Source organism: Bubalus kerabau, chromosome 1, assembly GCF_029407905.1.
Source record: "Bubalus kerabau isolate K-KA32 ecotype Philippines breed swamp buffalo chromosome 1, PCC_UOA_SB_1v2, whole genome shotgun sequence".
NCBI lineage: Eukaryota > Metazoa > Chordata > Mammalia > Artiodactyla > Bovidae > Bubalus > Bubalus kerabau.
In genome coordinates, this window is record NC_073624.1 from 19,911,396 (window position 1) to 19,927,013 (window position 15,618).

A 15,618-nucleotide genomic window follows, 5' to 3' on the forward strand; every position below is an offset into this window, starting at 1 on the left:
CAAAGAGGTGTCCGTACCCACTAAAGAAATAAAAAAGAGATGAAAAAGGAAGAGGTAGTTATGTACAGTTAGATTATTTTTTTTAATTTTATTTTATTTTTAAACTTTACATAACTGTATTAGATTTGCCAAATATCAAAATGAATCCGCCACAGGTATACATGTGTTCCCCATCCTGAACCCTCCTCCCTCCTCCCTCCCCATTCCATCCCTCTGGGTCGTCCCAGTGCACCAACCCCAAGCATCCAGTATCGTGCATCGAACCTGGACTGGCAACTCATTTCATACTACAGTTAGATTATTAATTGCTCTGTGAATACAGGAAAGCTGTAGCCATTCTCTTCCACCAGCCAACCTTCCACTTTGAAACTCATACCAGGCTGGTGTCCAAGAACAAGTTACAAACTGGTGATGTGACATCTCAGAGGTGTTTAGAACTGTTTTGTTTTGTTTTGTTTTTCCATGAGTTCATCTTGTTAGGAAAGAGTGTGAGAATGTAGACCAAGTTTACATCCTTTTCAAAATAAGAGTGACCTGGAGCACTTGTTAGAATGCCCTCATTAGCCTCTAAGACAAGTGAGAAAGCAGGTCAGCCAACTAATCTTGCATTTCCTTTGAGAAAGATGGCATTTGAGGACCAATCCTCTAACAGCGTTTGACATGGAGCTTCCTAAATTAACAGCACAGCAAAAAGTTAATTTATTCAGAATATTTCATTTTGAGCAATTTTCATATGCCACAATTACAGGTCAGCACTACTCTATTGAAATACAGGCAATTAGAATATCTGAGGCTTCACCTCCTAGTTAATACAGCATCACGAGAAAGTCACTGGGGATGTTCCCAGGGCACTGAGTTCAACATCATCGTACCCAGCATCCTCTCTCTTCCCCTGGAGTAGCCAGAGGCTCTCTTCTCCTTCCCCAGGATCAGCTGCCACTCTGGAGAAGTTCAGACAAGAGCCTGAAGTAGAAAAGAGAAGTTTGATTAGAACTGAGACACGAGGATGGGACAGAACCCTCTGGTGGAAGGGAGTCAAGCAAGTGCTTATGACAAAGCATCCCTGGGACCCGGGTGTGGGGAGGGAGGCTCAGGCTATTTCACATGAGTTCCAGTGAGGATGGATCCCAGCTGTCCCTTCAGTTCATGTGGTCTCCTGGGCCTCAGTGTTGGGGAAATCCTGCATCACAGGAGACCTGTGCTCAGGAGCTCTGGGAGACCTGCTTCCAGGCAACACAATACCAAGGAGATGCCCAGTAACGGTAAGAATCATAAAAAGGAATTTAAATGTTCTCCTTTCACAGGTGATAGATGCAAATTCACAATAAGAGGGAGACTGGAAACAGGAAAATTCAGAATTCCTCACTCACAACCCAAGTCTGCTCTTAGTTGACTTGACTCCTGTTCCCAAATGTCCACAAATAGTATCACAGGGGCACCCACAGATATCTCCTCCCCAGAAACTACACAGACCCTCAGATGGAGAAATACTCTTTTTCTAGAGAATGAGTGTCTTCTCGCAGCTACTGAAATATCAGTTTATTGTGATACACACAGTCAAAGGCTTTGGCATAATTAATAAAGCAGAAATAGATGTTTCTCTGGAACTCTCTTGCTTTTTCGATGATCCAGCGAATTTTGGCAATTTGATCTCTGGTTCCTTTGCCTTTTCTAAGTGCAGCTTGAACATCTAGAATATCATGGTTCGTGCCCTGTTTAAGCCTGGCTTGGAGAATTTTGAGCATTACTTTGCTAGAGTGTGAGATGAGTGCAATTGTGCAGTAGTTTGAACATTCTTTGGCATTGCCTTTCTTTGGGATTGGAATGAAAACTGACTTTTCCAGTTCTTTGGCCACTGCTAAGTTTTCAAAATTTGCTGGCATATTGAGTGCAGCACTTTCACAGCATCATCTTTTAGGATTTGAAAGAACTCAACGGGTATTCTATCACCTCCACTATCTTTGTTCATAGAGATGTTTCCTAAGGCCCACTTGACTTCACATTCCAGGATATCTGGCTCTAGGTGAGTGATCACACCATCATGATTATCTGGGTCATGAAGATTTTTTTGTATAGCTCTTCTGTGTGTTCTTGCCACCTCTTCTTAATATCTTCTGCTTCTGTTAGGTCCATAACATTTCTGTCCTTTATTGTACCCATCTTTGCATGAAATATTTCCTTTGTATCTGTATTTTCTTGACCAGATCTCTAGTCTTTCCCATTCCATTGTTTTCCTATGTTTCTTTGCATTGATCAGTGAGGAAGGCTTTCTTATCTCTCCTTGCTATTCTTTGGAACTCTGCATTCAAATGGATATAACTTTCCTTTTCTCCTTTGGTTTCACTTCTCGTCTTTTCTCAGCTATTTGTAAGGCCTCCTCAGACAACCATTTTGTCTTTTTGCATTTCTTTTTCTTGGGGATATTTTTGATCACTGCCTCCTATACAATGTCACGAACCTCCGTCCATAATTCATCAGGCACCCTGCCTATCAGACATAATCCCCTGAATCTATTTGTCACTTCTACTGTATAATCATAAGGAATTTGATTTAGGTCATACCTGAATGGTCTAGTGGGTTTCTCTACTTTCTTCAATTTAAGTCTGAATTTGGCAATAAGGAGTTGTTGATCTGAGCCACAGTCAGCTCCTGGTCTTGTTTTTGCTGACAGTATAGAGCGTCTCCATCTTTGGCTGCAAAGAATATAATTAATCGGATTTCGGTACCTACCATCGGATGATGTCCACATGTAGAGTCCTCTCTTGTGTTGTTGGAAGAGGGTGTTTGTGTGTTCTCTTGGCAAAACTCTATTAGCCTTTGCCTTGCCTCATTTTGTACTCCATGGCCATATTTGGCTGTTACTCCAGGTATCTCTTGACTTCCTACTTTGCATTCCAGTCCCTTATAACGAAAAGGACATCTTCTGTAGGTGATAGTTCTAAAAGGTCATGTAGGTCTTCATAGAACGGCAACTTCAGCTTCTTCAGCATTACTGATTCAGCATAGACCTGGATTACTGTGATATTGAATGGTTTGCCTCCGTGTATGTGACCGTGCAAAGATATTATTAAAACACTTGTTTCATTTTTGAATTTGGTTTAGTTCAGTTCAGTCACTCAGTCATGCCTGACTCTCTGTGGCCCCATGGAATGCAGCACACCCGGCTTCCCTGTCTATCACCAACTCCCAGAGCTTGCTCAAACTCATATCCATCGAGTTGGTGATGCCATCCAACCATCTCATCCTCTGTCATCTCCTTCTCCTCCTGCCTTCAATCTTTCCCAGCATCAGGGTCTTTTCTAAGGAGTCAGTTCTTCGTATCAGGTGGCCAAGGCATTGGAGCTCTAGTTCAGCTCAGTCCTACCAATGAATATTCAAGATTGATTTCCTTTATTTTTTTTTTTTTTTTTAGGTTGTGAATATATTTTTTTTTAATTTTATTTTATTTTTAAACTTTACATAACTGTATTGGTTTAAATTGACTGGGTTGATCTCCTTGCCATCCAAGGGTCTCTGAAGAGTCTTCTCCAACACTACAGTTCAAAAGCATCAATTCTTCAGCGTTTAGCTTTGTTTTAAATATGCTCAATTAATCGATAAATTTCTGTTTCAGCCATGACACAATGCTTGCGGGATCTTAGTTCCTTGACCAGGGTTGAACCTAAGCCCTAGCAGTGAAAGTGCAGAATCCTAACCTCTGGACCACCAGGAAATTCTGTAATCTATAAACCATTATGCAAGTATATCACATATAAAGTGATAAGTTTATGTCACATTATGGAGGCATAAATGCCAAATGCAGAGTGATTCCTCACTCCTTGCAAGGAGTCTGACAGCATTAAATATGGCATATGGTCAAGATGATGCTACCAAATATATGAGATTACCTATATTTTGACTCTCTAGGGAGGCTGGGCATTGAGGAGCACAAATTCACTCTTTTCAGATAGAAAGATTGCAGGAGATCAACTGACCCCACTCACCTGTCTGAGAGGACCTCACCCCATTCTCCTTCTCTGGGGGCACCTCCTCCTCGTTCCCCTGAGAGGCAGAAGGAGTTCCAGGCACTGGTACTTCTTCAGCATCATCGTAATTTTCATCAGGGACATCAGTCCTCTGATCTGGGGGTTCCAAGAGCAGACAAGGGAGTGGATGAAACCACAGTAACTGGGTTGGACTGGGGAATACCTAAGATACCTTCTGACCCAGAGTTTCTGAGTTTCTGAATAGAGGCACCAGTCACTCCTTGTTTCAAAAGACTTTTTTCTCTAAGACCATGTTTCATTTTGATGTGTCCATAAGCCAAAACATGATTTTACATATCTCAATATTTTCTGGTGGAAAGTACATATCTCAAGCAACTCTTCCACCATTGAGCATTGCTAAAGTACTTTGACAAATTGTGCTTTACAGATGTTATTTTTTAAAAACATTGTGTGCCTGTGGTGATTCTGGACACAGAGAGACCAGCCCCAACATGAGACATCACAGAACAGCCAGAGAAGGAGAAGGACGAACCCCATCTGGACACAAGGGATGCCTCTGGACCATAAAAGGAAAACCATTCCCCTTAAATCTCTCTATAAGGGAAATTCTCCTCCCCAGAGCCCAGCCGAGGCAGGTCCACCTCTATTTCCTGGAGCGGATCTGTAGTCAGTGTTGTCCTCACCATCCCTGGTGTAATACGGCAGTTTAGTCAGTGAGAACTCTGACGGGAAGCCTCATATGGAGACAAACATCACAGAACACACAGAATTTTTCCTCCCCACACCCACGGGACCTGAGTTAAGGCTGAGAAGGGACAGGCCTGGCTTCTGCAGTGTAGACAGAGGCTGGGAGGTCACGGGGCTCTGAGAGGCCATTCTGCCTCTTTGGAGGAGCCGTCTCTGTGAGCCTGGGGCACACATGGGGTCTGCAGATGCTGAGAAGATGTGCACAGCCAGTGGGTGGTGACAACCAGAGATCCCAGGAGGGCAGACAGAGACACTCACCTGGGCGGCCCAGACCTTCCTTCTGGGTCAGAAGGTAATCGAGCTCCTCATACACAGCTTCAGCAAGAGCATCTTCATAGCTGGATAAGGCTGAGAGATCCCCCAGCAGGTCAGAGAAGCTTCCCAGATACCCCAATCCAGCCAGCCCACCTTCATCTCCTTGGTGCTCACATGGGGGCTGCCAGAACCTCAGCATCATCTCCTACCCCATGCACCATGTCAGCACCTTCTCCCCTCGTCTGACCCTGATTACAGCTCAGCGCCAACTCTGTCTGGTCTCACAGGAGAGGCCATGACTTATGAGAGTTCACACCCCAGTCCTAAGAACCTCTGTCTACTCAGCCCTTAGAGCTCAGCATAGAGCACATGGAGTCTGCAACTCAGAACAGTACCTGGCCCAGGTTCCCCTCCTCACACCTGCCCCATCTCCTGCCTCCACACACTCTCCCTGGTCCCCAGTTTCCCCTACAGCCCACCTCTGCGCTCTGCTCTCCATCTGAGTAGCTGAGTCACCAGGATGACGAGGACCAGGAAGAGAAGGGCCCCCAGAATGAGGCAGAGGACCCCAGGCAGGGAGAAGATGCCAGGAAGAGAATTTGAGGTTGTTCTGGTCCCTAAGGAGAACAGGAAAAAGGGCTGGAGATAGTCTTGGGCACAGAGAAATCTCCTGTGTCAGCATTTTCAGGAGCTCCAGACAATGGTGTCTCAGTCTCAGACAGTGTCAGGGCTCCCCTGGGTCTCGTCCTGAGACAAGACAAATCCATGCTGGCCAGTGTGGCCCCGAGGCAGAGGTGGGGATTGTCAGGGAGCTGCCCTGCCAAGACAGCCTCTGAGGACCCAGGTCATCCCTTCTCCATGGGCTTCAGGAGACAGAGCATCAAACAGTGCAGGGACTTGCACCTCTCTGATGAGGAGCAACACTCAAGGGCAGGTGGGAGATCCTTAGATTCTGCAACAAGGAAACCAAACTTCCTTGGACCCTGGGCATGAGAACATTTGACCCTGGACATCAAGGCAGGGGATTTCCCAGTGTAATGCACTGGGTCCTCCCCAACAGCCACAGCTCCTCAGACTCTTTCCTCTTCTGAGTTGTCAGAGGGCCCACAGAATAGGTCCCCAGTATCTGAGTATCCTCTCCTGCCCGTGGATGGATCACAGTACCTGCTGTAGTTGTGGGCACTGTTGTCCTTACACCTAAAGAGAAAAACAGTAGTGTGGGGAAGAAGAATTGGCCAGAACACAGGGCAAACCTTTTCCCTCCTGAGCCTGAAATCACCCCTCTCAGTCTCCACAGCATCAATGTCCAGGCCTCCCAGCACCTTCATCCTAGATCAGAGCCCCAGCACCCGGGATGTCTGAACATAAACTCCCCACCACGCCTGGTCCAGCCAACTGCCCCTGCGCTGCCCCAGCTCACCCAGGGTGGACCCCGAGCCCCTCACTCACCAGAGCACCTCACACCAGCATCCTCCTCGTGCTTGCAGTCGCTCTGCCCCCAGGGCTCCGCAGCACAGTCCCACAGAGAGGACTCCCAGCCCCCGCACTGCACCTCGTCCAGCCAGATGCTCCCATTTCCAGGGCCAAATGCTGCAGACCGCACGGCTTCCAGGGCCTGGCCACAGCCCAGCTGCTGACACACCACCTCGGCCTCTGCCAGGCTCCAGGAGTCATCGCACACGGTGCCCCAGGTTCCGCTGTGCCACACCTCCACCCGCCCTGAGCACTCGGTGTCTCCTCCCCTGAGTCTCAGCTTCTCTCTGTCTGAAAAGGCAGCAGCCCCTCCTGTGACTGCCCTGATGGGAGGAAGGAGCCCCTGGGAGCCACAGGGGAGGGGGCGTGCTGATGTACCTGTGCAGGGGGCAGCAGTTGGACAGCTCTTGGGTCTTCTTCCTGCACACAACGGGGAAACAGTGGATCAGGAACAGCTGAGGGTGTTCCTGTCCCCACATAAGATTATCTAAGGTCCATGGCTCAGTGCAAATGACATGTGAAAACACAGGCTCATTATCTCCTGGGATGAAACATTCACTGCATCTGATCACCAGCTGAAATTACTTTAAATATTTACTTGTTTATCAGTCTTCACACCCCACAGCAAATATAAACACAGACATCTACGAATGTACACACACTCCTCTGAATGAAAGTTCCATTAGAAGAAGGACCTTGTATATCTTATATGTGCCATGTTTCTGCTATTAGGACAGTGCCTGCACATTGTATGCACTCATTCAACAAATATCTATGGAAAACCATTTCAAAATACCTAGATAGGAGCTTGATAAATATGTATTAAATGAATGAATAGACAAATAAAATTCAGTGAAATAAAATTTCTTTTTTTTTAATTCATACTAATCAGTGAAATAGTAAACCAAATATAAATTAATGGTAACAGTCTATGATAATAGTTGATATTAAAAATAATCAGTCCAGAAGCACAGAGTCAATTTATATTCAAAATCTCATGTACACAATTTTAATGGAAAAGTATTAGATAGATTATAAACTACTCTTACCTATTATTCAGTGTGACAAGTGGGCAAGTGAAGTCTACTATTGTAAAAGGAAACTCTCTTTTCTAAATTTATTTTTAATTGGAAGATAATTGCTCCACAATGTAGTGTTGGTTATGTGTGTGTGTGTGTTAGTCGCTCAGTCATGTCCAACTCTTTGTGACCCTATGGACCCACCAGGCTCCTCTGTCCATAGGATTTTCCAGACAAACATACTGGAGTGGATTGCTATTCACTTCTCCACTACCACTACCTGGATCCTCCCTACCCAGGGATCAAACCCAGGTCTCCTGCACTGCAGGCAATTTCTTTGCTGTCTGTGCCACCAGAAAAGCCCATAGTGTGGGTTAGGAATCTCTTAAAAAGGACGTATACAAGAAAGACCTGGTAGAATTCTGAGAAGATATATGGACACATATACGTACACACTGAGTAAGCCAGAAATTTTTGCAATGGTTAAAAAAAGCCTACTGATATACCTGTGGCAGATTCATGTTGATGTATGGCAAAACCAATACAATATTGTAAAGTAATTAACCTCCAATTAAAATAAATAAATTTATATTTAAAAAAGAAAAAATAAAAATCTATTATCAACTTGAAAAAAAAAAACTACAGGGGAAAAGTGATGGGGGACGGGAAAAAAAAAAAGCCTACTAAGAAAAATTTGTATTGAGAAGATGCAGAAATAATAAACAAAAGACTGAAAATATATACAAAAGAATTGAAGCTGAGAGAAATAAATATAAATTCAAAAAAACAGAAGGAAAATAGTACCTGTCATAAAGTATCAATATTTTTATATTCTTTCCAGATCATCCTATCAAAACTCCTACCCACTCTATGCAGAGAATCTCTGAGAAAACAATGGCAGGACCTCTGTGAGCAGGTTGCTCATTTTCATGGTCAAAGACTTTACCACCTCTTAATTCACAGGGTTTAATTGTAGGGAAAATATCATCAATAAAAGGTCTCACAGTTTAATGCCTCTTTGGCCTTCAAATGAAAAAGACAAAGAGATGATCAAAGAGAGGCAAGGAAGGGAGTGAGCCTCTGCTTTTGAAGTATCTGATCCCACATTCTCTTAGCTATGGGTTTCAGGCAACATCCAGCATACCATTCAAGATGCACCTGAATGGGGTGTGTGTGTTTGTGTATGTGGAGGGGGAGGGAAGGAGAAAGAGAAACAGAGAGAAATGTTGAAGGAATAAGGTGCTATGGTGTGACTATTTGTCGCCCTCGCCAACATTTATTTCGTTCAAAATTTATTGCTGAAATCTCAGTTCCCAGTGTAACAGTATTTAGTGGTGGAGCTTTCTCAAACTCTTCCAAACACAGAAGAAAAGAACACTTCCAAATTCATTTTATGAAGCCAACATCAGTCTGATACCAAAGCCAGATAAGGATACCATGAGAAAAGAAAATTACGGGCTAATACTCTGATAAGTACAGGCGCAAAAATCATCAACAAAATATTAGAAAACTGAATTTGACGATACACTAAAAGAATCATACACCATAATCAAGTGATATTTGTTCCAAGGATACAAGGATAGTTCAACATTCACAAATTAATCAATGTGATACACCAAATAAACAAAATGAAGGTAAAAATCATATCCTCAAAGGATGCAGAAAAAGTGTTTGACCAATTCAACATCCACTTACAGGAAAAACTCTTTTACAAAGTAGGTATAGAAGGATTGCATCTCAACATAATTAAGGCCATATGAAAAGTACACAGCTAACATCATACTTGACTGTAAAAAAACAAAAGCTTTTCCTCTGAAATTAGACACAAGACAAAAATGTCTACTCTCACCACTTTTATTCAACTTAGTTTTGGTAGTCCTATCCAGATCCATCAGGCAATAAAAAGAAACTCAAGACATCCAAAACTGAAAGGAAGAGGCAAAACTGACACTATTTGCAGATTGAAAAGTGAAAGTGTTAGTCACTCAGTCGTGTCTGACTCTTCACAACCCCAAGGACTGCAGCCTGACAGGCTCCTCTGTCCATTGGGATTCTCCAGGCAAGAATACTGGAGTGGGTTGCCATTCCTTCCTCCAGGGGATCTTCCTGACCCAGGGACTGAACCCGGGTCTCTTGCATTGCAGACAGATTTTTTACCATCAGAGTCATGAGGAAAGAAATCCCCTTACATGATATTATATGTAGAAAACACTAAAGACTTCAGCAAAAATATGAGAACTAATACACTCAGTAAAGTTGCAGAAGAAAAATCTGTATACAAAAATCATATGCATTTCTTTACACTAACAACAAACTGCTATAAAAGAAACTGAGAAAACAATTCTATTTACATTTGCATGAAAATGAATAAAATGTCTAGGAATAAATTTAACCAAGGAGGTGAAAGACATGTACACTGAAAACTAAAAACACATTGATGAAAGATACTGAAGATGACTCAAATAAATGGAAAAATATTCTGTGCTCATGGATTGGAAGATCTAATATTATTAATATGCCCATACTACCCAAAGCAATCTACAGATTCACTGCAATCCTTATCAAAATTCAATCGAAGTTTTCACAGATACAGAAGAAACAATCCTAAAATTTGCATGGAACCACAAAAGACGCTCAATACCAAAGCAATCTTGAGAAGAATAACAAAGCTGGAGGTGTCGTGCTTCTTGATTTCAAACTATATTACAAAGCTATATTAATCAAAACAGTATGTTGATGGTATAAAAATGAACACAGAGATCAATGGAATAGAATAGAAAGTCCATAAATAAACCCACATTTCTATGGTCAATTAATTTTTGACAAAGAAGCCAAGAATATACACTGGGAAAAGGACAGTTTTTTCAGTAAAGGGCATGGGGAACACTGCACAACCACATGCAAAAAATGAAACTGGACCACTATCTTACACCATTCACAAAAATTAACTCAAAATAGGTTAAAGACTTGCTCACAAGTCCTGAAGCCATAAAATTTCTAGAAGAAAAAACAGAAAATAAAATCCTTGACACCAGTCTTTGTGATGATTTTTTGGATTTGACACCAAAAGCAAAGGGAACAAGAGTAAAAACAAGCAGTTGTGATGACATAAGGCTAAAAAGCTTCTGCCCAATTAAGGAAGCCATCAACAAAGTGAAAAAGCACCTATGGAATTAGAGAAAATATTTGCACATTATATTTCTGGTAAGGATTATTATCCAAAATACACAAGGAACTCATACAACTCAGTAGCAAAAAACAGTCTGATTTTTTAAAAATGGGCAGAGAAACTGAATAGACATTTTTTTAAAGAATACATACAACTTGCCAATAGGTACATGAAAACATGCTCAACACTATTAATCATCAGAAAATACAAATCAAAACCACAATGAGATATGACCTCATATCCTCTAGAAAGGCTTTTATCCAAAAGAAGAAATAACAGGAGTTGAGGAGAATGTGAAGAGACAGGAAAGCTTTTGCACAGTTAGAGGGAATGTAAGTTGATGCAGCCCCTATGGAAACAGTATTGAGGTGCATCAAAAATTAAAAATAGAACTGCCATATGATTTAGGAATTTCACTTTGGGATATTCATCTGAAGAAAACAAAAACATTAACTTGAAAACCCAATGTTCACTGCAGCAACATATGTTCAGTTGCTAGGTTGTGTCTGACTCTTTGCAACCCCATGGACTGCAGCATGCCAGGCTCCTCTGTCCTTCACTAACTCCCAAAGTTTGCTCAAATTCATGTCCACTGAACTGGTGATGCTATCTAACTATCTCATCCTCTGTGGCCCCCTTCTTCTTTTGCCTTCAATCTTTCCCACCATCCGGGTCTTTTCCAATGAGTCAGCTCTTCTCATCACGTGGCCAAAGTATTGGAGCTTCAGCTTCAGCATCAGTCCTTCCAATGAATATTCAGGGTTGACTTCCTTTAGGGTTGATTGGTTTGATCTCCTTGCTGCCCAAAGGACTCTCAATTCAATTGTGGCATCCAAGCACCACAATTCAAAAGAATCAACTCTTTTTAGCTTCTTCTATAACCCAGCTCTCACGTCCAGATTTGACTACTGGGAAAAATATAGCTTTGACCATATGGACCTTTGTCAGCAAAGTGATGTCTCTGCTTTTTAATACTCTGTCTAGCTTTGTCACAGAGGAACAAGCCTCTTTTAATCTCATGGCTGCAGTCACCATCAGCAGTGATTTGGGAGTCCAAGAAAAGAAAATCTGTCACTGTTTCCACTTTCTCCCCTTTTATTTGCCATGAAGAGCTGATGATCTTAGGTTTTAGAATGTTGAGCTGTAAGCCAGCTTTTCACTCTCCTCTTTCACCCTCAATGAGAGGCTCTTTAGTTCCTCTTGGCTTTCTGCCATTAGAGTGGTATCATCTGTGTATCTGAGGTTGTTGATATTTCTCACAGCAATCTTGATTCCAGCTTGTGATTCATCCAGCCTGGCATTTCCTATGATGTTCTCTGCATATAAGTTAAATAAACAGGGTGACAATATACAGCCTTGATGAACTCTTTTCCCAATTTGGAACCAGTCGGTTGTTTCATGTCCAGTTCCAACTGCTGCTTTTTGATCTGCATACAGGTTTCTCAGGAGGCAGGTAAGGTGCCCTGGTATTCTCATCTCTTTAAGAATTTTCCACAGTTCATTGTGATCCACATGGTCAAAGGCTTTATGTAGTCAATGAAGCAGATGTTTTTCTGGAATTCTCTGGCTTACTCTATGATCCAACAAATGTTGGCAATTTGATCTCTGGTTTATCTGCCTTTTCTAAACCTAGCTTGTACATCTCGGAAGTTCTCAGTTCACTTACTGCTGAAGCCTAGCTTGAAAGACTTTGAGCATAACCTTGCTAGCATGTGAAATGAGCACAGTTGTGAGGTAGTTTGACCATTCATTGGCATTGGCCTTCTTTGAGATTGAAATGAAAACTGACCTTCTCCAGTCCTGTGGCCACTGATGAATCTTCCAAATTTGCTGACATATTGACTGCAGCACTTCAACAGTATTACCTTTTAGTATTTTATAGCAATATATATGAGTCAAACAATGTAAGTCTTCACTGATGAATGGATAAAGAAAATGTAATATAGACTTATATCCACCCATAAAAAAAGAAGAACATCTTGCCAGTTTCAACAACATGGATGGACCTCAAGGGCATTATGCTAAGTAAAACAAATCAGACAGAGAAAGAAAAATACCATATAATCTCATTTATATGTGTAATATTAAAACAAAAAGCAAGTTCAGAGATGCTGAGTAGTTGGTGGCTGCCAGAGGTGGGGGATTTGGTGTGGGCAAAGGTAATCAAAAGGTATAAATTTGAATTATAAAATTAATGGGTGAAGAGATATAACATACAGCATGGTGACTATAGTGAATACTGCATTGTCTATTTGAAAGATGGCAAGAAAATACATCTTAAACATTCTCATCATGAAGGAAACTTTTTAACTATATATATGGATCTATATATATGGATCCATATATATAGATATAACTAGACTTACTGTAGTGATCATTTATCAATACACACAAACATATAAGCATTTTGTTGAACACGGCAAAAAATATAATGTTGTATCAATTATATCAATTAAAAAATTTTCATAAAGCAAGTTTGGAACATGTAGATTAAATAAGCTCCATCCAAACTTCATTTTATAAACTCAACTTAAACCCATCACTTAGATTTTAAAATATCAAATCTCACTAACAACATCCTACAGAGTTGGGAAAGACACAGAAACAGACATAAGTCACCTTCACACGAGATGTAGGCTTCCTCCTTTGGAGAGCATGAACTGTATTTCCATGGGCCAGAAGGACACTGCCAGAGAGAGGTATCAGTTTTCCGACACTGAATTAAATCTACCCACCGGGGTCTAGAACCTTCCCTGAGACCAACAGAAGTGTTGAGACTTCCACTGTCCCCACAGCCAAGCTGACTGCAGATGATGGACACAGTGATGTCTTCCATGGGGCTGCGGCAGACACTGCCCCAGGTCCCATTGTAGAAAACTTCCAGCCACCCAGCACACTGCTGGTCCTCGCTGACCATCCTGAGCGCCAGGAACTCTAAGATCAAAAGAGAGGAGACAGGACACAGTGACACCCCACTCAGTGCTCTAGGTTTTCCTCTCTCCGGAAAAATGTGAACACTGATCTCTGTCAGCTGAGGAAGCAAATCCATTAGATGACCAGAGTGAAACCTGCCTCCTTTTTATCTGACTTTGTCCATTTGTGTCTGTCTTTCTAAATATTTCTACCGCTATGATGTAGTGGATATGAACCGAGAGGAAGACCAACCTGGACACCTGCAGAGAGAGGGAGCTGACTCCTGCTTCCTGACAAAACATCTAAAAGAGTGTATGAAAGGGATGTGATGTGGACAGTGTGGAGGCAGATAAAATAATGGACCTGTGACTGTTTCCTTATCTGGCAAAGGGGACTTTACAGATGTGATTAAGGTAAGGACCTTGAGATTACCCTGAAATATGATGGATTAACCACCTACTGCTGCTAAGTCGCTTCAGTCATGTCCGACTCTGTGCAACCCCATAGATGGCAGCCCACCAGGCTCCTCCATCCTTGGGATTCTTCAGGCAAGAATACTGGAGTGGGTTGCCATTTACTTCTCCAGTGCATGAAAGTGAAGTCGCTCAGTTGTGTCTGACTCCTAGGGACTCCATGGACTGCAGCCTACCAGGCTCCTCCATCCATGGGATTTTCCAGGCAAGAGTACTGGAGTGGGTTGCCATTGCCTTCTCCCACCTGAGCACAGTCTAATCACAATCTTAGACTCACTATCCTTTAGAGTGGAAAACTTTTCCTCGTTCTGGTTAGAGGGAGATGTGAATGTGTATAACAGTTAGAGAGGTGGAGCGTTGCTGGTCTGATGATGAACAGAAGGGGGTTATGACCGAAGGCAGGCAGGCAGTTTTTAGAAGCTTGAAAAGACAAGAAACAGATTCTTTCCCAGAGGCTCAGAGGTGATGTGACCCTACTGAAACCTTAGTCCCCATCCTGTGAGATTCCTGCTGGACATCTAAGCTACAGAAGTGTAAGGAAGTAAATGTGTTGTTTTAAACCATTAACTATGTGGTGGTTTGTTACAAAACAAAAAAACTAGCACCTTGGCTTTAAGACTTCTCTACCATATGTACCAGAAGAGTGAGCCCTGATTTCAAGGAAAACAGAAAAGGCTCTGCCAGCAAACACTACTGAGGAGAAAGGACCAGAATCTCAGCTGCTGCAGGAGGCAGTGAAAGCACCTCATCTTCACGTCTGCTGGAAAGACAGCCTTCATGGGAGGAAGCCTCCTTCTCTGATGCTTTCAGCATCTCTCCCTCAGGGATCAGACCCCCGTCCTCCTGGGCACTCCCCTCCCCTAGCCTGTGGACAGTGTGGAGTGCTGACCTGAGCAGATGACTCCGGCGTCCTCCTTGTGTCTGCAGTCGTGCCGCCCCCAGCCCCAGGAAGGGCACCTCCAAACGTGGGACTCCTTTCCTGTGCAGTTCAGGTCGTCCAGCCAGATGGGTCCTGATCCTGCCCCAAAGTGAGCAGACCCCGTGGCATTGAGGGCTTCTCCACAGCCCAGCTGCCTGCACACCACGCGGGCATCCTCCAGGTCCCAGCCGTCATCACAGATGGTGCCCCAGGAGCCCTGGTCAAGGATCTCCACTCTCCCGGCGCAGGGACCGCCCCCATCCACCAGGCGGAGCTGTCTACTGTCTGAGGAGAGAGAAATGGGACAATGAGGCCTTGACCTGGGGGGTGAATAGGATCTTCTGTCCTGCGGGACCCTCACCTGAGCAGTAGGGGGCGCTCTCCTCTGAGGCTGCAGACCCTGCTTGTTCAGACACAGAGTCATTGCACTGGGGCAGCACCTGGGTGTGATTTCCTGAAAAAAGAGCGATGATTAGAGGGTTGGGAGGGTTGAAGAACAGGAAACTCAGTTAAGCAAAATAATTTTTAGGAGGGGAGGGGAGTTTGTGGGGAAATGGGTACATGTATATGTATGGCTGAGTCCCTGCCTGTTCACCTGAAACAGTAACAACATTGTTAATCGGCTAAACCCAATACAAAGTAAAAAATTCAAAATAAAATAATA

The 15,618-nt window shown here is 43.1% G+C and overlaps 1 protein-coding gene across 1 annotated transcript in view; it reads right to left on the reverse strand.

The window, feature by feature from the left end:
• Positions 1–499: 499 nt before the first annotated feature.
• Positions 500–15,618, reverse strand: part of LOC129644173 (antigen WC1.1-like) — a 62,794-nt gene continuing 47,675 nt past the window's right edge. Inside the window, exons 11-20 of the mRNA XM_055569654.1 lie at positions 15,316–15,408; positions 14,925–15,239; positions 13,269–13,583; positions 6,840–6,881; positions 6,438–6,752; positions 6,153–6,185; positions 5,468–5,605; positions 4,992–5,081; positions 3,984–4,121; positions 500–963 (exon numbers count right to left, since the gene is read on the reverse strand). Coding sequence (XP_055425629.1) covers positions 818–963; positions 3,984–4,121; positions 4,992–5,081; positions 5,468–5,605; positions 6,153–6,185; positions 6,438–6,752; positions 6,840–6,881; positions 13,269–13,583; positions 14,925–15,239; positions 15,316–15,408 — 1,625 coding nt within the window. The 3' untranslated portion in view covers positions 500–817. The remainder of the gene's footprint in view (positions 964–3,983; positions 4,122–4,991; positions 5,082–5,467; positions 5,606–6,152; positions 6,186–6,437; positions 6,753–6,839; positions 6,882–13,268; positions 13,584–14,924; positions 15,240–15,315; positions 15,409–15,618) is intronic.